This window comes from Hylaeus volcanicus, chromosome 5 (genome assembly GCF_026283585.1).
Source record: "Hylaeus volcanicus isolate JK05 chromosome 5, UHH_iyHylVolc1.0_haploid, whole genome shotgun sequence".
Taxonomy (NCBI): Eukaryota; Metazoa; Arthropoda; class Insecta; order Hymenoptera; family Colletidae; genus Hylaeus; species Hylaeus volcanicus.
In genome coordinates, this window is record NC_071980.1 from 21,012,789 (window position 1) to 21,037,645 (window position 24,857).

Sequence of the window (24,857 nt, forward strand, 5' to 3'; positions counted from 1 at the left end):
TAATACAATAATCAGTTACTAAGGTATTTGGATAATGGGGCTTTCGATACAGGAGGCTCTACTCTAATTATGTGTAAGAAAGTATACAATAAAGTGTGATGCAACAAACTATAGAAACATTAATACTGTCTTTAAGAAACTACAACAATATTCGAAATCCATCATTTGATCGTTAGTGGTAAATTTAGTATTAAAACAAATTGTCAATTTCTACCAATCGCAGTGATACAACAAACTATATAAACTATACTACTGTCTCTAAGAAACTACAATAAAGCTTGAAAACCATCATTTGATCGTTAGTAGTAAATTTAGTATTAAAAAAAAACAAATTGTCAATTTCCAGCAATCGCAGTGATACAACAAACTATATAAACTATACTACTGTCTCTAAGAAACTACAATAAAGCTTGAAAACCATCATTTGATGGTTGTCAATATTCGTAGCGATCGACTGGTATGACAAGTGAACGTGTCAGGAAACAAGGGTGAACATGAAATTGGCGATCGAGCAGAACGAAAGAAAAATCGCGATTCGCGGACGAAGAGGTGCCCCGGTGGAAATCGAACCGAGAATCGCCGAGATGGTACGAGAAAGGACGAGGGGCACCGATCGGCGCGTGCTCCTGGCTGGTAGCGGGAGCTCCGAACCGCGCGGCAACCAGTTCGAATTCAGCATTTCTCGAGGAAGCGTTCGAGCGGGCATTCTCTTTCTCGTGCTCGACTTTACATCGTCGACAATGACACGCCGGTGCCCGGAAACGTGCAGGTGAAACCACTCGACGGAAACGCGCGCAAGATTGTTCGGTGTTCATCGAGGAATAGTGTTTGCCAAGGAGTAGTAACCATTGATAGGAGCCAGTAAACGTTCCAGTACCAGTATACGAGCAGTTAGTCTCATCGATTTCGAGAAAGAGAAATCCTCGCGCGATACGATCATGGTCAGTGAATAGTTTTTCTTTTGTGATAAGTGCACGCTGCTGAAAACTCGAATTCGAGTGTTTGGAGTATTCTGATACAGTAGACACCTGTACGATATGATTAACTCGTTACGCGTTGTATAGGAATTCGAGATTTAAGATATGGGGGTGTTTGCGAAACTTTCTTTCGCTTAATGTGTATAATCTAAAGTTATTGCCGTGGCATCTTTCACTTTTTGTGTTTTATTGAATGGAACAGTATTTTATAAGTAAGTGACATACACATAGTCAGTCCCACAGGTATTCGTACCCTTTACGTTTATTGAAGAAATTTTTTTAAATTGAATGACAGCTTTGATGTTTTCAAACAAATTTTTAATTATAAATATATATTCATGCATGTTCATATTTATAATGGAATGTTTATTTGGTAATGTGAAATCTATTATTTAATTTAGACAAATTTCTTCAATAGACATAGCGGGTACGAATACTTATAGAACTGACTATGTATATTATTGATTAAACAAAAAATGTTATTAAGATACGTAACAAATATATTTTATATCATTCAAATTTCGCTCTAAAACTACTAACAAGCCGATCAGTTTGATCCATCTACTTCCTTCTTAAAATAGTAGTCGCAAGTATCCTTAGCGCGTTGCAGGAATTCGCGTTATACAGGAGTTTACTACAATCAATCCAACGATTAGAGATCATCTTCATAGTTACAGAACTATATAAATCAGGATCATAGCCATTTAAATATAAATATCAATTTTCCTACAAAATTGATATGTTATGCCATGATTTTTAATTTTCAAACAAAAGCTTACATTAACGAGGGTACACTGAATAATAGATTGCAGCAATTATTGATCAAAAGTGCAACAGTGGATTTACCAGTGACCAGTTTGTATGAAACAATATTACGTCGTAAATAACGATGCTTTGTTTACTTTATGATGTACGTTCTTCCTGTTATTAAACTATAATAAGCAATTCTAGCATCAGTATTCACTACGCAATACTATTTCATACAAATTATTCGCTAAGAAATCTACAGTTATATTTTATATAGACTTGGGTTGCATACATTGTTTCTATCGATAGTTAATGACTATACTGCGGATCTTTATCCAAAGTAAAATCTTCGCGAACATGGTTACAAAAATTGAACCTAAATAGGAATTTATTTTATTCTGCAAATATTGTAACATGAACTTTACATTTCAATCTTTTTTATATTCTTGCATATTGTTTGCATTTTGTAGTTTCTTGCACATTCAAATTTCCTATAAATCCATAAAGATCCGCAGTCTATTAATGACGTTCGATTTTATTATAGTTAATTTTGTATAGTTAATATTTTAAGAAATATTTATAACAACATGCTTCGATCAAAACTTTTTCTTCAAAAAGTTCATCCCTAAAAGATTGTTGTCTAACAATAAGTCCATTTAATATTATAACAGCAAATAATCATTCTATCGCTGCTGACGATGGGAGAGTAGAAAAACTCTCTTTAGAGAAACGTCTCTTATAAACGAATAATTATTTAACAAAGACGTTATCTCGCAAAAATTGAGTTTGGGTAACAATCTAAAAATCGTGAACTTGTTTACTATTTCATCTTCATTGCTTTCAAATTCGAAATTGTTGTGTACTCATGACTCCATTCGATATAATTTCGAAAAACAAGTTCACGATTATTTCAAACAATTATCTCAAATAATTATTAAACAAAATATTATGTCTTTTGACATAATATCGGAAATAATGTAATTTTAAAAGTACAGTGGGTGTAGAAAGTATTCGTACACCGATCAATTTCCAAAGAAACTATGTGAAATTGTAATTTATTCTCTTTTTTCTTATAAACAATGATATTTTATACATTCTTGGAAATCTCTAGAATAGATACCGTACGAAAAGATTAGGTATTTTGTATAAGTGAGAAATCAACAAGAAAAAACAATAAATCGATAGAAATACAGAAGCAATAAGTATTCGTACAAGTGTTAAATTTTTAAAATTTCATTTAAAAAAAAACGAAATTTACATTAATTTATAAATAATTAATACTGCGTGGGATTTCCTTTTGATTTTATAATTACTGCAACTCTTCTAGGCATTAAATTAACTATATTAAATGTCGATGTTACTCGGTGTGGGATCTTCTATCATTCCTTTATTAGAGCATTTTTTAAGTCTTTTTTACTGGCAATTTAATATTTTCTAATTCCCACGAAGCAATAAACTGATGTCCTTATGTTACAAATTTTACTGTAAATTGTTCGTCATAAGAACCGTGCGAATACTTATTGCTTCTATATTTCTACCAATTTTTCGTATTTTCTTGTTAATTTCGCAAATTATATAAACTAGTAATTGTTGTTTGAGCTATATTCTAGAGATTTCCGAGAATATGTAGAATATCATTGATTATAAAAAAAGGAGTTAATAAACTACAATTTCGCACAAAAGTTTTTTGGAAAATTGATCGATGTACGAGTACATTCAACACCCACTGTACTTAGGTTTGGTCTCGTAATACTTCGTTAGATGTGCAGCATTGCTTCGGAGTTTCTGAACTTATTGTTAGTTTGCCGAGAGTTCACGTTGCTCGAAATGCAATCCTTCATTTTTAAAATAGTTTATTTAAAATCTGAGGAGGTTTCAGGCAAGTTGCAAACGTAGTCACTTTAATTTTGAAAAACAAGTTCGCGATTACTTCAAACAAGTATCTCAAATAATTATAAAACAAAATATTATGTCATTTGACATAATATCGGAAATAATATAATTTCAAAAGTGCTTAGTTCTCTCTCGTAATACTTCGTTAGATGTGCAGCATTGCTTCGGAGTTTCTGAACTTATTGTTATTTTGCCGAGAGTTCACGTTGCTCGAAATGCAATCCTTCATTTTTAAAATAGTTTATTTAAAATCTGAGGGGGTTTCAGGCAAGTCGCTAACGTAATCACTTTAATTCGATGTTAATACGAGCATTCAGCGTAACTGTTGCCGCTCTACAGTCTGTTTACGCAGCATGGTCGGTTTATTAACTTTCGATTTCCCGTAGATCGCTTATCAGGTTAGTTTCGCCAGGTTACGGGGAACGCGTGCGTAACTTGAGTGTCCAGTCGCGTTAACCGTGCAGTACAGTGGCTAACTTGTGTGACCACCGAATCAATTGCCCATCCAAGTACAGTGGTTGGAATTAGTGACCACTTTACTTCGATAATTTTCCTTCACACATTTCCACCTCTCTGCAAGTGTATACATATTTTCTTTTGTTTTTCCTGCGTCCAAAACGTGTCATAAATTATTTAAATTCTCATGCTAAGGATTTTGAACTTGTTGAGGGATATTGACACGTATGTGCACGTTTGCTTTTATATCAAAATTATTATTACCTACGATCGTAGTACTTTTTAGAAGTAAAACATATACCACATTAAAGTGAGACAGAATATTTGGATATTAAAATCGAGTAACGTATAAAAATTGCTTTGCTTTGTGTTCTACTCAATTAGACCAAACAAAAATCTATTTAACCTGCGTCCGTCGAAAAGTTGAAGCGTTCTATACGGGGTATTTCGTATAAAGTGTTAGGAACTGTTTTCTTAGAAGATAATGAAGACATCGACTTCATTTTTGCTACAATCAAGTGGCAGAAAGGGAGGGGGCTAATCTTTTAGCATACAACATTTTTTGAAGTGGCTGTCAGCAAGGAAAAGAGAGCCCTTTCAATTTTTGTTTAACGAAAGATTAGCTCTTATCAAACTGTACACCACTCGATTGAACTGTTTTGTTATCATGCATAATTATGGAGTTACGACGTCGTTATGTAAAACCAGGAACAGTGTTATCCTTTTCTCTATGTTACCCAATCGATGGACATGATGATCGTAATAACTATACTGCGAATGTCTATGCAAATTCATATTTTTATATGCAGATGACAAATAGAAAGTTACATTAAAATATGTTTTATATTTTAAATGTTTTAACGCGTATTTTATATTTTATATGTTTATTCATTTGTACATATATTTGTACATTTTTGTATATATATTTACACTTGTCATAAATGGATAGATATCTGTAGTCTAGTAATAACTAATTCTCCTTTCTTTACACAATTTATCGAGGATGGATACTCGAAGGCCAGTTTAATTCTAGTCTCGGCAGTTAAGGACCGTTTCACTTGAGCTTTTTCTTGCTATACTGGAGTGTAATTCCTTGCACTCCTAAAGTCAACTGTACTCTAATCTATTTATTGTTAGGTATTTATTGTTAGTAACGTCCTAGTACAAAACAAATCTAATATTTCCATAAAATTATGTAAATATTTGTATGCTTTTGATTGGCTAATCAAAATATGAAATTTATGGTTAGCTAATAGTGGATATGCAATGTGTATACTGTAAGTAGACTGCGGATGTTTAGGCAAGTTCATAGTCTTACAGCTACAGAAAGAGAATTGAAACATAATTAAAGTATGTTTTATATTCTGAACGGAATAATATGTAGCTTATTGTTGATATTTTATATATTTTGCATTCGCGCACATTCTCACAGATTTTTCTACTATTTCATCAGGAGTATCAAAAGGATACAAAACCACACGAGGTTCACTAGAAACTTGAAATTTAAAACAAATGTAACTAACAAATCATGGTCATTGCTTCAATTACAAATCTACGAAAAAGACTCGTTCGAGTTGAGTAGCAAGATAATATAACATTATCAGGGATTTAACCCTTTGCACTCGAGGTCTTTTTTTCTGGTTTCTATCACCAACTCGATATGTTTCTTAGCATTCTATTGCTATGAATTCTAAGCTATCTAGATTTGAGAATGTCACTTTTACCTCGCCGATAATCATTTTATTGACACTTCGAGCTCCAAAGAAATTAAGCTTAAAGAAACATTACGTATTGTAGATTTGCTGCGTAAAACCTAATGGTGACTTAGAGTGACCTCTCCAGCGCAAAGGGTTAACACTACTTCTATCTATTTCGATTTTATGTACATACAGACTAGCTGTGTCCTGCGATTTCACCCGCGTGGAATACTATTCTTATTCTATACTTAGAATGTACCCAATATTTTGGACTAATAAATTTCCTAACTAAATTGTCTTTATAATAAAGGAACAGGAAATCAATTATAAAGGAAATTGAAAGGAATTGCAACCCCTGTTCATCCCTTCAGGGGTTGAATTGTTTAGAATGTCAAAATAGGTGTTTGATTAATTATATCAAAGAGCATTAAGACCAAGTTTCAAGCAAATCCGACCAGAAGTAAAATATTCTTCATATAAATGTTGCAACGCCTTTTTATCCTCTTAGGGGTTGAATTTCGAAATATTCTTTCTTATTCCTTGTATACGTCATAAAGGAGCCTCTGAGTGTCACCTCTCGAGTGTAAAGGGTTAACCTAGTGAAGGAAAGAAGACAAGTTTCCGAGATGGTAGAATGAAATTTCTCAATTGTCATCGATCGTTGAATGGAAATTGCAAACCAGGGTTTGCTATGCAACCCGATGTCCGAAGGTATTATCGTCGCCATTACTTTTAATACAGTCGATTGTTCTTGCGTCGTAAAGGTAAGCCGTGCCAATGTGCATCGCAGCGACCGGTCAATCAACCGCTGGTGTTTATACCCCTTTGAGCATGATCGTCCCCATAACAAACTGTTGACCTCGGTGCAGAGGGGAATTACGAGTTACTCGTTACCGGCGAATTAACGTCGAGGGGACGCTGCGACTCTCGGTTTAACGTTTTTTAATGCGAAAATAGCGCAGCAATAGTTGTCAAGACTGGCAAGTGAACTACGTCGACTATAATTCAGGTTGCGAGGGTGTAACCTTTTATTTTGGACGAAAGAAAGTTTTTGTTTTCAAATCTCATGGAGCACGACTGAACATTGCCAATCATATTGTTTACTTTAGGTTTATTCTTTGCAAAGCTATCTTACGTCTATTCCCTCAAATATTACAATTTAAGGTGGTACATTTTTATTTTGTTCATGTTTCCAAATCTCATATGGCATCACTAAATCATACGAAGCAAAATGTTTACTTTAGATTTCTTTTTCACGAAAGTACTCTTCATTATTTTGCCTCAAATCTTACACTTTAAAGGCGTGCTCTTTTATTATTGATCAGAAAAAAGATTTTTCTTCAAATTTCATAAAGCACCCGAACATTGCCAAGGAAAATGATTACTTCAGATTTTTTCTTCGCAACAGCATCAGTTACCTTGAATTGTATTTTTATTCTATTCGAAATATAGTTTTTATTTCAGAAATTTTTAAATTATTGTACTTCATTGAGTTCAATTAACAATAATATCGAATCATAAATTTAATTTATTGATACAAACAAAGAGCATTCGCGAGATGCCATCTTCCTTTTCAATTTTCATGTAATCTTGTAGGTTTTTTAAGAGTTAAAACGCGTTGAAACGTGTATTTTACTATTTTCGCAAAGAAGTATGTACGGATAGAAGAAGTACAACATACATATTCTTGTTAACTTTCAGCGACATTAGGAAATATTTGAATCTTGTAGGTAACAGGGTACAGTGTCAAAAAGATGAATCAATGAAGTACAATAATCTTAAAATCTCTAAAATAAATACTATGTTTCGAATAGAATAAAAGTACAATTCAAGATAACTGATGCTGTTGCGAAGAAAAAATCTTAAGTAATCATTTTCCTTGACAATGTTCGGGTGCTGCTCTATGAAATTTGAAAAAAAAAATCTTTTTTCTGATCAAAAATAAAAGAGCACGCCCTTAAATTGCAATATTTGAGGCAAAATAATGAAGAGTACTTTCGTGAAAAAGAAATCTAAAGTAAACATTTTGCTTCGTATGATTTAGTGATGCCATATGAGATTTGGAAACATAAACAAAATAAAAATGTACCACCTTAAATTGTAATATTTGAAGGAGTAGACGTAAGATAGCTTTGCAAAGAGTAATTTTAAATGAACGAATTAATATTTAATATTCAATGAATCAAATATTCCATTATTCAAAACTCCCCGTTCAAAACAATTCTTAGCAGTCTCGTCTTTCTATCGATAAAAATAATGGAGATTTCACTGTCACTCTAAATTGTCTAGGATTCTTTTAAATTTAACTCGATTTTCGTTACGCGCTGAAAACGCGAGATGTTCATATACTAGAGTTTAACTCGAAGTCACAGCTGACTGCTGCATTTCCCTCGTTTATGCATTCGAAAGAAAGTTTATTGTGTTGGAGTGCTTAGCAGCGCGCAATGAAGTGTGAATAATTTCGTTCTTATCGTCGTCAGTTCGTGGTGAACGTGTTATTATGTAAAATACTTACTCTCAACAACGATCAAATTGTTTACGTTATTTACCAACGCATATATTGTGTTGATTTCTTCGAGGATTAGTTATTTTCAACGAGACTAGGGATCGTTTACTTGCAATGCAGAGATTGGGCAAAATTCTTATCTAAATGACAATTTTTAATGAGGAACAAAAGATAAACGATTTTATGTCCAATAAAAATAATTATCTGAATGATTCATTAAATCACGTTTCGCGTTAAGCAAATGATAGCTTGTCTTAGTTGTTGTTCAATTGAATAAATGTTGCAAGTATGTCGTTATACAGAGTTCTAATAGGTCATTTATTATTTAATTTAGCATATAAATCGACCAATGCAATAGTTGAGATTATGGTGCCAGACGTATTTTGCTAATAAAATGTCCTGAACCACCTGTAGGATTGTCAAAAACGATTCTCTAAAGTTGATACTCTTTTCAAGCTAAAAAAGGCGTCCCTATTATATTAATGATTTCAAAAAGCATCTAAATTACTTAAATCATGAACCAAATGGCATACAATTTTTTTAAAGGAACCTAAATAAAAATATGCTACTATTCACTGTAATTATGTATTTTTTTAAACTGAACCTATATTCACAATAGGTTCAAAGAGTAGACTAAATAAAATCTATTCTACAATTGAATACATACATATATATTAATAAAGTAAAACGTGTTTCGTCAAATATCACATTATAAAACGTAAACAATGTAAATAGAGAAATTCAATTCCATTATTATATATTAATAAAGTAGAGCATGTTTCTTAAAACATCACACTATACAACGTGTCAATATAAATAGGGACATAGAATGAATTATTATATATTAATAAAGTTAACCATGTCTCTTAAAATAGCACACTATAAAACGTGGACGATACAAATAGAGATACACGAAGCCAGTCTCAGTTCCAGCGAATCGCTGAGGATGTAAAAGTAAACGTGACTTTTCCCCGCGAGCGTTCAAAAGACAGCGTGCGAGGTATCGTGCTTTCAAACCGGAAGAGATATTCGAGTTTAATTTATCGGTTACGGAGGACTGGTCCGCGATGCTGGTGCTACGGTGAAGGAAAAGGAGATGACGTACTCGCGCGGAGAGGAATAACGACTTTCTTTCTCTCAATTTCTCTCATTTAAATACGATGCCCATTGATAGTTGCGCAATGCATATCGACGCGCGTAACACCTGTTCTACTCAATGTTACAATCGTTTTCTGATACAATCGATCGGTTATACTGGTTTTCTTCGAAATATATACTATCAGCTAATTTTATGAGTGTGCATTTCTGAGATGGAGCAAGCGCTCGTAAACATACTCTTTAAACAGAATAAATAATACAGAAAGAAAAGAAGTTATAAAAAGTGGAAAGTAATTCGTTTTTCTTTTACCATAGTATTTTTAGGATAATGTCTCTAAAAATCAAAGCATGGAGCGTGCATTCCGATTTACAACCATATATTAATCATGTGTAGTAAATGGATTGAGATAGTTAAATCCATTCTATCATTCTATTTTTCATATTAACTCTTGCTTTTATTTTTACTTGGATCAGCCTAAGCAAGATACTATGTTAGAAGAAACAAATTATTTGATATTGTTTACTACATTTTATAAATAAACGAATTTAAAGTTACAATTCATTAAATAAAATTCTACTATTCACCTATTTGTTGTTGATATTTCGAATACTTGAATATTGGATAAACGATGATTGATCTCTGTGTTATTTAATTTAGTACCACGTGAAATATTTTTGCATTTAATTGAAGGATCGATCACGGTAGAAAGTGGTGCAAATGAAATGTTGACAGGGTTAGTGTTAAATTATTAATGTATTAGTCCATGCAAGTGGCTATTCCCTGTGAAAAGATATTAAGTTATTCTTCAAAGGAGCTATTTTAAATTCAATGTTACAGATTAATAGGCTCAAGGTAAACTCAATTTCGGTATACCTAACAGGTATGACATTTAACATCTTGTATGGATGTTAGTAAACAAACGTTATCTAGGACACTTTCTAACGATCAATTGCTTAGTACTGTTTTATTGCATAACATGTTACGCAGTGGCGCACTACACTACAAACGGAAGCAACATTCAGCCTAGGGGCTCGATTAGGGGAGGCACCAAAAATCAAAATTAGACGTTGTAGTCCAAGTACTGCCGTGCACGTGAATAATACTGCAATAAAGAATCCAAGTATCCATATTTCTCTTTTATTTGACAAATTTTTAATGTCGTGTAGACTGAATTCTGAATGGTGCAATTTGACTTTCGTCACACCATATAGAATGCCACATTTATGGCAAATAGAAGTGCGGGGAAATTTACTAGAACATATACAAATGCAAAACTATATACAGTCAGTGTAATAAGTATTCGTACAGCAATCAATTTAAAATAAAATTAATAAAAAAAGAAATGAGAGGCTAACATTAACAGTTCATTTAAAACTTTAATTTACGCAAATTCTACTCTAAAAATATGTAGGAATAGTTAGTTAGTTAGTTAGTTATAGTTTATTCTCTTTGCGGAGTAGAAATATGTAGGAATGTTGGTTAATTATTTCTTCCCCTAAAATTTATTAATAAAATAAATGCATGAAGTTTTATTTTGAATTGGTTTCTGTACGAATACTTATTACACTGACTGTATAATATCAACAGTATCAGTAATAATACACGTCACATCATTTAAAAGATAAAATATATTTTCATTTAAGTTTAAATTCTTTTTCTGTATCTGTGAAAACATGAATTTGCGTAAACATCCATAGTCTACTTCTAACTAACGTGAATTCGATGCAGACTTACTGAATAAAATTAGTTGTTTATTCAGTGTCAAATTTTGTTTTAAGATCGAAGGCAATTACCTTAATTCAGTCGTAGATCGATTAGGAACGCTGTGGCGAGTTTCACAAAATCTCTTTTTTCCATAAAAAACTTTTACTATTTAAAATGAATAAAGGTTTTTCATAATTAATCCTATTAACAGTGTAATTTGTGTTTGTAAACAAGAATTTGATTCGTTAGTTAATCAACGCGTGAAAATCTTGAACCACTAAGGATTAAAATTGATCTATAGATCGGTCGCGAGTCAAGTAAATGGATAGGAAGTCGCTATTGTTAGTTAGTTTTTTGTAGTTTAACGAAGTTTCTAAAGTTCTCGACATTAAATTAAATCTGCGATGCAATTTCTGCGTTTCGTGTTACTTTGACCGAGGCTTTTGTTAACGAGTAACAAAGGATTTACTCGACGTGTAACAATTAAATACGGGACCTTGCCGATGGAAACCGCAAATGAATTGTGTTCGAACAAATGACCGAGTTTTCGCGGTTATTTTATAACATCGGGAAAATCTCATTCATACATGCAAATGCAATTGCACACAAAAGAAAACATATTCTCGTTTCATGGAATTTTTTCAAATTATAAAACACAAAAGTGGATAGTCTTGATTGTCCGAATGTTGTTTAATACTTTATCTATCGGAAGCTTATGTATGGCTTCTTAATTCCTGAAACTACCAACAGGAACTTATTAATTGTGTTTTTCATATACTTAAATAAAAATATTCAGAAATTAATCCAAGCCTAGATTAATAAATTGTATATTTATTAATGTAGAAATTCCTTTTTTAAGTTGTACATCGTTACGAAATAGGCCAATAGATAAGGTGATGAACACAAAATTAATTTTTATCGGTGAAATTAATTTGATTAAAATGATGAAAACAGTTTTCTTGCTTTGATGTATATGATAAATAAAATTGTCGGTGGTAATAATTCTTTTCGGAGTATATAGAAACACTATTTTGTCTTGTTTAGGGCTTCTTAAGGAGTAAGGTTTATTTTAGGCCAGGCATCCACGCGCTGTTAGTCAGAATACGTTCCACTTAAATTACTATACTCTCTGATATAAAGTTTCCTAATATTTTCCAGCGTCGTCGATGTGGCAATATTATTACATCTTGTTTAAGAGGTTACAACAGGGCGACGGACTGGCGAAAGAGTTAGTCCCTATTTCGAAAACGAGTATGTGATTTTTTTCAAATGTCCACCTGTTACTTTAACATACCTACATTAATTATAAATCTACTTTCGTTTGAATTTTGTATAGGTAGTCAAATATTCTCTTTCAAGTTATATTTTGTTCCTCTGAATTCCCACCAAGAAACGAAGAAATATTAAGGAATAGTATACGTTGATGTAAATTTAATCTAACACGTGGTCCACAAATTATTTTTCGTTGCTTTACTATTGTAGGTTTCATTACTTAAGTCATTTTCAGAATTTACAAATCACATCATAACTCCACTTATTAATCTCGTCCAATGAACAAGGTTCTTCTAAACAATAGAATCTCGATATTGAGACTGAAAGGCCGTGTAATTATCGAGGTGTCCACTTCAATGAGTAATAACTTAATAACCCTAAACAGTATATTTTATACTGGCGTACGTGCGATGATAAACACAGAAATGTTGCAGAGTAATATCTCTTGTCCGAGTTAATTTTTACCGTCGTTTATTCGCGGAATTACATATATCTGGCAAATTGAACGCGCAAAACGTAATTGTGCAATGAGCTTCCGCGATGAATTGCGTAATGTAATCTGACCGATATAATGACCCTGGATGTTCTAGATGCGAGATGGAGACAAAAATGTGCCATGAATCATCGTAATCGTGTTTCGAAAATTTGTTACAACGGCATAGATTATTGCTATTATTATTAACGAGGTCAAGCCTCTTAAATACATCAGAAATCCAAGTACAATGTGCATATTGGCAATAACAGAGAAATAGTAAAGTAAATAAGAAATATATCATACATATAATGCATCTATATAAATAACCACAAAATATTGCTTATTGCTATTCTTCTATAATTATTATAATTACTATGTATACTTGCTATCTGTTAGAAGAATAATAACTAAAATTGTATAGTTACCAAAATTTGTGAACATACATGCGATGTATTGTTCATCAAGTTAAGACTTAGGCAATATACAGATTCATTGTAATAGAGATTAGGTTGAGAATTTAGAAGGTTGATATTTTAACGTAACAAAATGACGAGTAAATATTTCTACGTAAGCTAAAGTTACATGTAAATGTATAAATATAAAGGCATAGAATTGATTTCTACACCTAATATATAAGATAGCTATCTGAAATATCGAATACTAGTAAATCTATACGTCTTTTAGGAAATAATTGATCAAATGCGTGCCACTTAAAAATAATTCCGGCTAGATCACCATGTTTTCAATAAACAAGACCTGAAAAATTTAATTAAATTATTAAAAATAGTAGACAATTGCCGAAACATCCAAATGCAAATTACAACAAAATATATACGTCTCTTAAGAAATAATTGATCAAATGAGTACCACTAAAAAATTATTCGGTCTAAATTACCACGTTCGTGACAAATGAGATTACAAAGAGTTAATAAAATCATTAGAAGTAGCGGACAATTCTCGAAACAATTACATTCAGCATAACGTATCGACTATATTCACGTTTCTACCTGGTTTCTCTCATTTTCGTTTAGTAGAAGTGACGTCGTAAAGAAGTTGCAGCGCGGTGATAAGCCAAAGGAGAAAGGAACAAAACCGTACAATCGATAGGCAGTAAATTCCGTCTAAACGCTCGTTAGACAAATGCAACGGCCGCGTAATGGTCGCATTCAATTTATGCACGTTATTTTCAGAAACAGCCTTGTCCCGATTTTTCCACACCTGATCTGCGAGATTTTGCAACGCGTTACTAGAGGATATACAGGAAAAAAAGGGCACGCGACTGCATAATATTGCAGCTTACGAACAGCGTACATGTAGCGGTTATCTGTCGTGCGCTCGAGGCCGAACAAAATAGGAATTTCTTTTTTCATACCGTATTGTGTGTATATCTTGCCCGACCCGATCGTGTTCTGCGGATCGTTTATGCATGTTTATTTGCCATATAACCGGACAATCGAATCTTTAGAACACTATCGGATGAACTTAAGAATTCGTTACTTTCACTAGTTTCAATAGGTATATGCACAAAGCTTGAAACATTATAAAAAGAAAGATTTATGTAAGGACGTTGCATAGAATAGCCAAGGGCTTTAGGATGTACGCACCGTGATCATTCTTGTAGAACGCGTTTGTTAATTATAGGAACTTTTTTTACTTTAGTTGCTCTTCATCGATTTGTAATTGTAATTAACAGCCGAGTCTTTAGAATACTACTGTCTTGTGAACAAGAATGAAGTACTTGGATTTTAAGATTATAGATGTATTGATGATTAATCACTCTGGCTAGTTTCAATAGGTATGTAAGAAGCTTAAAATATTGTTGAAAATTAAAAAAAAAACTTTATGTATGTATGTTCCATAGAATAGCCTCTGACTTTCGGACGTATGAACGTCATCAATCTTGTAGAGTGTCCTTGTGCATTATAGCAACTTCTTTTCTAGTCTATTTTCTTTGATTGAAAATTATTTATTATATACAATGAGACGGAATATCTTGTTCTAGTTAATCTGTTCTCTTATTTATTTTAAGACGGCTTTTTTAAGACACCTGAGTTTCGTTTCTCTAAGAGTATTCTGTGATTGTGTCATGATCCACAGAAAAGAGTAAAGAAGGAAAAAGCTAACAACCAAAAAATAATAACGAAATGAAATTGTTGCTTTGCAAGAGTCTTATGAGAAAGAGAAAGGTGTATTATATGGTACTGAAATAATTGACCCTAAGCATGATGAATTGTTTAGTTTCTAATATCAAGTAGTATATAAAACTTTAAACTCGTTTTTCTCAAAAGGCATTTTTCCAATTGACTGCTACGATAACTAATGAACAAATTGACTTGCAACTTGGTAAATATGTTCAATAGATGTGTAACTCTCGTCGGGACTAGGACACTTTCGATACATGTAAAATTTGATTATCGACAGCTAAGAAAACAGTAACTTTTTGACGTAGAAATCAAAATTTTAATTTAAAAGGCTGCCATTTTGTTATTTTTTAATTTTTTTTATGGCTATAACCACATCCATGTGGATTGAGAATAATTTCAGTTTTGTTCGTTTGAAGAATCACAAATTGTTTATATCATGGCAGTCATGGACAGCATTTTTTTGTTTAACGATCCCTCATGATCACACTATAACTCACTAACAGAACATGATTTTTATTTGAAAAAAATTCAGATTACAGTTTTCGCCTTAATTAATAAACACACAAAGTTTGAAAACAATCCGTAGTATGGTTATTTGTACAAAAAATTCCAAAGATCATCTCATTTTTATGTCTCTAGACTTGTATAGCTCCTCAATAATGGAAGATGGGATCGAATAAACACTCACTAAATACTATTAATTTGTATTTTATTTAATTGTGAAAACTAGGAAGAAGGATCTTTATTTAATTTTGAATGAAAAATGTAAACAAGAAGAACTGGTGAAAATTAACTAGATATAAATAACAGAAACAAGGCTACGATCCTTTTTTGTGAAAGATACACGCAGGTCTGAACATAGATAAAGATCCATTGATTTTTGGAGACAGAGCTCAGCCTTTTGTTTAATACACAGTGTAATTTATTTTTGCAATATATTGTAATATACAAAATTTGTAATTACAAAATATTGCAATATATTAAATATTACAATATATTTTTGCATCAACTAAATAATATTATTCCAACACTTACCGGTAAAAGTGCACGTCAATCGATCTTTATTTCTATCAATTCTAAATCTGTATCGATATTCGAAAGATCACGGGATTCCCCTTTTCCCTGAGCTAATCTAACAAGGAAAATAATAAGGTTATCGAACAAGATATATGCGTATCGTTGCACTAAAGGCATTGTAGTCGATTCAAATGATTTCAAAGTCAGGAAACTAGGCGGAATACGCGAGTAACGAGACATTTTGATGGAGAAATAGGCGCTCGTTAATCGCGCGAGGCGATAGAAGCATTCCGAATTATCCATCGCTCGGTTTAAATATCAACAAGCGCAGTTCACGCTGTTGTACGCGATCGTTCATTCGCAATCACGCATTTGCATTCCCTCCACACTCAATCGCGAGCAATGAAACGTGACATGAAGCACGATCGCGAATGACTACGCGGATTGACAATAATTTCGATTGTACTATTATTTCAAACCGTTACTAATAAATAACCTGCAACGTGGATGCTTATGCATAATTAACATCTTGCGTTGATATGACTTCTATGACGAAAAACTTTTCTCTCTGAGTTGGAAATGACTTTGCACGCAGGTCGAAAGTTTTTGTTTTGTCTTAGAATTGAAAATTACATGCTAGATACATCGATAGGCAATTATCTCGAAAAAAGAATATAGGGAAAAGTAAAGAATACTTTCATACTTTTACTGTTCTTTCACCCTTTCGCTCTTTTACTCTTTCTTTTTTTAGTGATACTTTACTATTGTACTAAATATTTGCTGCTTATAATAGTTAACATTTGTAATATTAATATTAAAGCCGGTAATTTACATCTTCAAATAACTTTGATGAAAGATGTATATTTGTACAATATCTTACTTACTTTCAGTGATATTTTCCAGAAAATTCAAACTATGACTATTGAAATGTTAAACATGTACACTGTATACTGTTTCAAAATTTTCTATTTAAACTTTATCAGATGTTGGGTTTAATTTCTTTGGCCATTAACTTTATGATGCATTTTAAATCTAAAATTTAAAAATATATTAAATACAAATTTGTCCAAATTTTTCTCGATTACTATAGTTTGCTTGTCTCCTGTTACTCTTTAGCGTGAAATTAACGGGGGTGATCGATCATTATAGGCCCACTCGTTTGTTAATTGTTCGAACCAGTCAACGTAGAACCATTGTCCCACGAGATCACTATACCAGTCACGTTACTCGATTTATCGTGACGTCAAACAAAGCTGAAACTAAGCTACCTATACACGATTAGGATCGGATACATAAAAACGTGTCACGATTCAAATCTCTACCGGGTCGTTAGTTTTGTTCGTACAAGTTAGTGTGGTTAAGCAATGACTTAATGTATGTGGTACTTGACATAGCTATATAGAAAAAATAGTTTCAACACTGATTTAACATTTATATATTTTTAGATTTCTATATACAAAAATTATATCTGAAGGCGAAAACTGCCAGTAGAGAACACCTTTATGAGAGTTCTTCAATTAATCCAATTTAAAGGTGATTTTTAGGAATTCAATTAAAAACTAAAAAGTATTGCTATTTGTCTAGAATTTTATTTGTACAGGGTTTCAATTAAAGCGGAATGGTTTGATATCTCACGAGGAAACGAAGCTATCAAAAATTATATGAAGTGAATAATTTGGTTGTAAGTGACATGGTGAGAGAGATTTCAAAAACAAAATAATTTTTTGAATGGAATCTTGTATATTTTTATCCATATAATAATAAGATAGTATTTGTTTAGACAAATTCATCGACCTAATAATACAACGTCATTTATTGTTATACATATAAAGCACTTGATTGAAATTTGAAGCCAGTAGATTTAACGCAGCTCACCAGTAAATTGAACGAAAACAGAGCATCTTCTTTCTCTCCTTTCCTTCCTCTGACACCAGTAATTTTTATAGAAACATTTTTTTATAGCTTCATCTTCTCATGAGATATTTAATCATTCTACTTTAAACGGAACACTCGGTATACTTGATCTTACGTTTAAAATCATATGCTTAAAGTAGTCACACAAAATTTAGTACTTATTAGAAATTGTACAGACAATAGATCGATGAGGAATTAATGTCACGAAATATTGGATTGATTCGTAAATAGCTAAAGTAACACATAATCATGCTTTCGGGGAATCCTCTGCACGAACCAATTTTTAATTCGCTAAATAGAAACTTTATTTATGAATCACCTCAATAGCTGACCAAACGAGTTATTAGCTGACCACGGAAGTTATTTATGAATCAACTCAATAGCTGCCCAAACGAGTGAATTAATGGCGATCGTTCCAGTCATTGAAGATAATCGCGTAAAATTTAATTAATCTCTGCGAATGTATGAATTTTGTCGTTCAACATTCGATAAATGATGAAAAAGAAATTGGTAAAATGAGTACGTTTGAAGAAAAATAGTTCAATTTATACTCCAACAATGTTTTCTTCTTATTGCGCGATGAAATAATAATTTCTGAGATATTGAAACGACGAAATAGTAATTTCTTAAGATATTGAAATGTTAGAGGGTGAAACGATACCCAAAAGCAAGGCTTACGTTAAATCTTGGCAATCGACGGGCCTTTTTATCGATTTTCCTCGTTTCATTTATCGAGTCGAGCCTGTTTTTTGTTAGGTCCTCGCGGAGAAAGGTTCTGGGAATGAATTTTGCAAGAAGCCGATAAGGAAATTGTCACGGATTCGCGTTTCACGGAACATTAGGTTTGCGTAACGATGAATAATCGTTGTTTCTTTCGAGACACTTTCGTTCACCGAAAGCGGCAGTTTCCTTTGCTATTTCGCCGCAAACACCTGATTCTCTATCAATCTCTAAACAATTTAATCCAATTACTTGATCCTTAGTAATACAAGTTCTAATGGCGCCAATCAAGAACTCCGATTTTCATAACTGATACATTATACAGGGTGGTTCTTACTCTTCCGGCAAGATTATAGGAGCATGATCTATAAGTGAAAACAAGACAAAAATGTTATATGGAGTTTGTTTATAAACGCTTTGTTACGGTATTATAGGCAAATATTGAATGTAGCCTGAATAAATGCAAGCTATGTGAACCTAGCACCCAACTCTCAAACAATGAACTTCTTTTACGGAAAATGATAGTATTTCGTTTGTAGTTGATTGTAGTAACAACAGTTTCGTTTATAGTTCCATCATTTAATAAATGAAAAAAATTGAAAAAATGCACAGCACCCGACATTGAGATATCTCAAATCCGTTTTTCCATGTGATTCAGAAATGTTTGTAGTTGTTTGTAGCGATCTCCCCTTCATTTGTAACAAAATAGTTTAACAATTATAAATTTGTAACAGTAGATTCCAAGCTGAATAATACGGAAGATTGATTTTGTTTACTGTGCCTGGACTTGCGAGATATTTCTTAACGTACCGGAATTTTTAAATCATCATTTCAAAATGACCATCTTCTGCATTGATACAAATTGGACATCGATGTAATATGAAATGTATTACAATATTTGCTTATAATATTATAACAAAGCGTTTAAAAACAAACTTGATATAACATTTTTTTCTTGTTTTCACTTGTAGATCATGCTCCTACAATCTTGTCATCAAAAACAAGATTGACAGAATAACAGCCGCACATACTCTGCCTTTGACGAGTATAATCGTTACTGACCCTCAGGGGCTGTAGCTAGTATGTTTGATTGCAGCTACCCGAGCAACCCGAGCTGTAAGGGGGCCAGTGGGCCCCAGTAGATTATCGAATGAATGTAAAAGATGCTGTAAACAGTATTTAAATTATAGAGCAACGACAAGAAGAAGACTGAGAGCGATACATAATACGATGAACGTATAATTAAGAAGAAAGTGTCAGTTTAATAACTATGGCTGAATAGTTGAAATACTTAAAATAAATACTGATACTGATACTCATTATTGTCTTCTTATCGGCACACATTTTAGGTACATACTTTTTAAAGAGGTTGCGACAGCTAACTGGCTAACAATATCGGCGAAAGCCGTGAAAGCCTCAAACATCCGAGTAGAGTTGTTTGAGGAACGTGTTTTTCGTTTCCATCAAATATTTACAAACATCGCAACCTTTGAACATAATTATTAGTGAGTATAAGGTTTTTCGATAAGAGCTATCGAATGATTTTCGTAAATAAAAAATTATAGACTAAAGTAAACAAATTTTACGAATGGATTTTTTTTACAAAATACAAATGTTTGGTAATAAGTTTTAACGAAATAAACACGTTATTCAGTTGCATATCGTGACTATTATAAAATTGTGAAGATATCAGCACATATTATGTTATATCAGGAATAACATATTATGGTATAATACAGCATAATATAGCGTAATGCAGAATAATACAGAATAATGTAGCACAGTATAGCAGAATACATAATAATACAGTTCAATCTAATGTGAGACAAATTAATACAGAATAATACAGCATAACAATATAATACAAGATGATACCATACAATATAGCAAAATACAGAATAAAACATCCTAGGATATCCTGACAGTATTGTACATTATAGTACAGCATAATACAGATTAAGACAGTATATTACAACATCGAACATGTGTTACCATATGGCAAATATATACTAAAAACATTCGATAGTTCTTATTAAAACATATGCTCATACTGAGGTGATTTATTGATCAAAAATGAGTCGAAAAGCTGCAGTAAAGTTTCATCGTACGACGTTTCCTTTTCGCGGAAATCGACTTTGAATATCTGTGTCGAAGTGGCTCGCCCTCGCCGCAGCGTTGCCGCGCCAACGACTCGACAATTTTCAAATTCCTTTTCCTTAAAAACGGAGGCTCCTACAAAAGATCTTCGTTCCACGTTTTCGACCCGTTTTCTTGCGAAGATTTAATCTGCAAATTCTCTCACGCCATCATTTTACGTCTCGCCGATCCTGCCACCATAAAACGGAACCTCGCATTTAACTAACGGTTATTTGACTATGAAAACGCGCGATGGAAGTTACAGTATGTTAAAACGGGGCCAGGCTACTTTTTCAGAGACAACCGTAAAAGTCGTACGAACGGTCGATGAAGTAATTCCGGCGATTGCTTTCCTCGTCGTTCAGACTTTCAAGCGGAGACTTCCACGGGCACGTCCAACCAGCAATTACTCGACGACCGGCAATTTCTGAAACTCATGGAAATTAGTTTCTCAGGTGTTCGCGCACGTACCGAACCGTTGGTATCCGCGGACGCTTGGAGCAGTGATACTTAACCACCGTGGCGTGAAACTGGTGGCGATGTATGCTTGCTTTTTATTTTTTCAAATTTTTACTGGAATTATTCATGATTTAGGTGTGCACCAGGTATAAGGTGCATCATGCAGTTTCTGTAAACTGTACCGTGGACTCAATGAGACTAACACTTTACCAACGAGCATTTCTGGATGGAAATTATGTTAACATTAAAAGCATCAGAATTACATAGTAATTGTATATTTTTGTTACCATTAACAGTTTCAGTGCCAGACGTACTTATTAAAATATTTATGAAACTAAAATTCTGTTCTTATACAATTGGAAAGTTATACAATCTAACATGTGCATTAGTATTAGTTTTACAATCCAATCAAAATTCATGAATGCTATTCAGACTTGTTTTCTGTGACATTTGATCTTCAGAATTAATTTTTTAATTCCTTAGTGAAAATCCCTGTCATCCATATATGGGCGACTAGTGTTATTTAATACAAAGTTTCAATATTCATTCAATAGGATTGATCTAAAACTTTAACATTGATATCACTTCCCCAAATATGAACGTTTTCTCTACTTAAATAGTTTTGCAATTTTATTTTAAATGTTCTAAATATAAATTGTTATCAGAAGAAGAATGTTGATATACTAAATTTCACAATTACCTGAAAAAGAATATTTTTCATGAAACTTTTATAAAAAAAAAAAGTAATAAATAAGTTGATATTTAAAACATTTTAGTTATGCGCATTCGAAAAATAGTGAAATTTTGACGAATAATTTCCTTGAGTAGTGTATTATACCAAGATAAATGAAAGATATGCACGGGCGGCTATATGCCGACATATGTCTCCAACGGCAAAAAAGTTTAGGCGGCTATTTGCAGACGGCTGTCCGCAAACGGTTAAACTATTCACGTGGCCAACCGCAACGCCGCGCGTGAAAATGTCGAGGACGAATTAAAAATCGTTGCGCACGAGGGATTGTTTATGAGCAAGTCAGGTTTTTCGCTTACCAAGGGGTTAAGAAACGATAAACGATTTCGCAAGGGTATGCAGTCGTTTGAAGTTTTCCTTCGCACTTTTCGCGCAGGAAAAAAAATCCTGAAACGCGACAAACAACGTTCCGCGAGAGAAATAGCCGTCATTTTTTTTCTACGTAATCTCTGTTGACATTTGAAAGTCTCCTCGAAGAACTCCTTGCTTCTGTTTCTTCGAGCTTTCGTTGGGTGATTTTATTTTTATGATTGGAGATCATTTTATTTTTGAAACAAGGGAGGTGCTAACGGAGAAATGTGACGTTTGTGACGTACAATGAAGTATGGATAGAGACAGGGACAAATGGATAAATACGAGATACTGGAATACGGGGCTGCTAACGGAGAAAAGCTCTTTACGCTGTAAGTTTGATTTTTAATCCCTTGATTCTGAGCGTGAAATCTGTTAATTTTTTTAAGAAAAGAGGTAAAGTAAAGGAACCAGTAGTTGACATATTAAAAAGAGAATGTATTAGCGGATTATGGTACTTATTACTCACGATTATTATTCTGATCCAATATAGTTAAAGAATTAATTATTTAGTTTTTTTTTAACGTTCTCGTCGTTAATAACCTAGGTGTTGATGCGACATTAATCTAGATTTAAAAAAAAACAGCTGAGTCTGAGTCGCGAAAGAAACTTTCGGGACAACCTAAATATTACCTACAATGAAAATCGTGTAGAGTTGCTGGTTCGCCTTATTGAAAACAACTTTGAGTGCAAACAGTTAAAGATCGAAGATAGTTGCATTCGTAGGAAAATTATACAAATTGGGAATTGAAAATTGGAAGAACAATTGCAGTATTCGTGTGTGAGCGCTTCCGCGTCGCGATGAACGCAAAACGAGGAGAAATTTCGAACAACGTCACTGAGAAATGTAATTATTTCAATATTCACGTCGACGGGGAACGAGCTCGGTCATCTGTCGTAATTTTCTCGTTTCGAGTGACATGCGAGGTACAATGATAACTTGATTGGACTTAACTCGTCATTGTTGTTACGCCGAGTATATTTTAATTTTCTTCTGGGCAAAGTTTCGTTTCGTTGACTATTTTTTTTGCAATTTATTTATTTCTACTCTGTTATTCGCCCCTGGTTTGAATTTATAACTTTTTCGCGATCGATCGCGAGTACATTCGTGTTTCATGGCCTAACGTCCTTCATTAGCCACGAGATAATTTGTATTTGCATTCACATTGGTTTATGCAATTTCCAAGTCGATATAGATTTTTATATCGAGTATACTTTTTGCTATTTTATCATAAACAGCGTAATTTAATTCGAGATTAGATTCCTATTTTCATTTTAGATTTTTGTTTTATTTTAATTCTAAATTAGATTCTTAGTTTTATTTCATACTATACATTTAGTTATTTTATTTTAGATAGTGTTATTGAATTTTCTTCTAAATATATATAAATGTCCCAAATTATCTCATCGGTACAGTTGCTTATAGGAGTAGAACGTGTCCAACAGCTCGAACGTGTACCCGGTTTTATGAGTGCAAGGGGTTAATTAGCATCGTCTCGAGTCGTTACTTAAGACTTAGGATTTCGTCGACCGCGAACAAAAGAGTCGATGGTTACGCGAATGTTATTCAATCGGTGAGATCCAATAAAGGAGCGCGCATGGCGACTGTTACCCAATAACGACACTGTTACTTTCTCCACGATGGAGAAAGATCGTTGGACGCACGTCGGCCGCGACAATTGGCCTCTGAACTTCGCGAAATGATCCTACTACGTCATCCTTCTGCCGGGTCGATTACGATCAACCTCGGCGAGGTGTGGAAAAACCAGCTGGAATCGAGTGCAAGTGGTTTTAGAAAGTCGTTCGCGCTTGAATCCGTGTCCGGAGCCAATGTCCTTCCGTTCGTGATACGCAGACCATCGCTGATTTCGAGTTTCAATCAAATTTTTATACAGCGAGCCATCGACTTTCGCACCACAGTCGAATAACGGTTGCAGGCGGTGATCCTGCGAGATATTTTCTCCGAGATTCGCAATTTTCCTGCGAGTACCACCCGTATGTAATTCCGAAGTAAAGAATACGATACGTATTGATTCGACCTAGGAGAGCTGGTATGCGATCCTGGATGCGGGCGTTATGATTTCGGAAAGAAGAGCTCCTTTGTGGCGGAACAATGCTAGCGATATCGATCCAGGAAATGGGTATCACGGTTCTTTTGGGGTACTCGATCCTTCTCTGTTCTTCGACGCAACGTTCATCCGTTGCTTCCTTCCTTTAAAGTGTCCCACAAAAATTACGCTTCTTATTGGGTTCCCAAGCTTTTTGTATTATATTACTCCAAGAAGACTAAAATGATACACCTTAATATAGAGATAAGGTTTTCTTATCTCTGACATCCTTGGCTTCGTTTCTTTAGATGGTCTCGACAAATATTGTGCTTCTCAGGCCCCTAAGCTCTTTATGTCATATTCCTTCAGGAAGTGTAAAATGGCACATCTTGAAATAGCGGTATGATATTTTTATCTCCAACATCCTTTCCTTCATTCCTTTAAAATGTTCCAAAAAATATTGTTGATCTCCTTGGATTTGTTCAGATGTA

At 33.4% G+C, this 24,857-nt stretch overlaps 1 protein-coding gene across 2 annotated transcripts in view; it reads left to right on the forward strand.

The window, feature by feature from the left end:
- The first annotated feature begins 682 nt into the window (after positions 1-682).
- LOC128876609 (patched domain-containing protein 3) overlaps positions 683-24,857 on the forward strand; it is a 59,843-nt gene continuing 35,668 nt past the window's right edge. For both annotated transcript variants that reach the window (XM_054123100.1, XM_054123102.1), the window contains exon 1: positions 683-941. In XM_054123100.1, the coding sequence (XP_053979075.1) occupies positions 939-941 (3 nt within the window). In that variant the 5' untranslated portion in view covers positions 683-938. The remainder of the gene's footprint in view (positions 942-24,857) is intronic.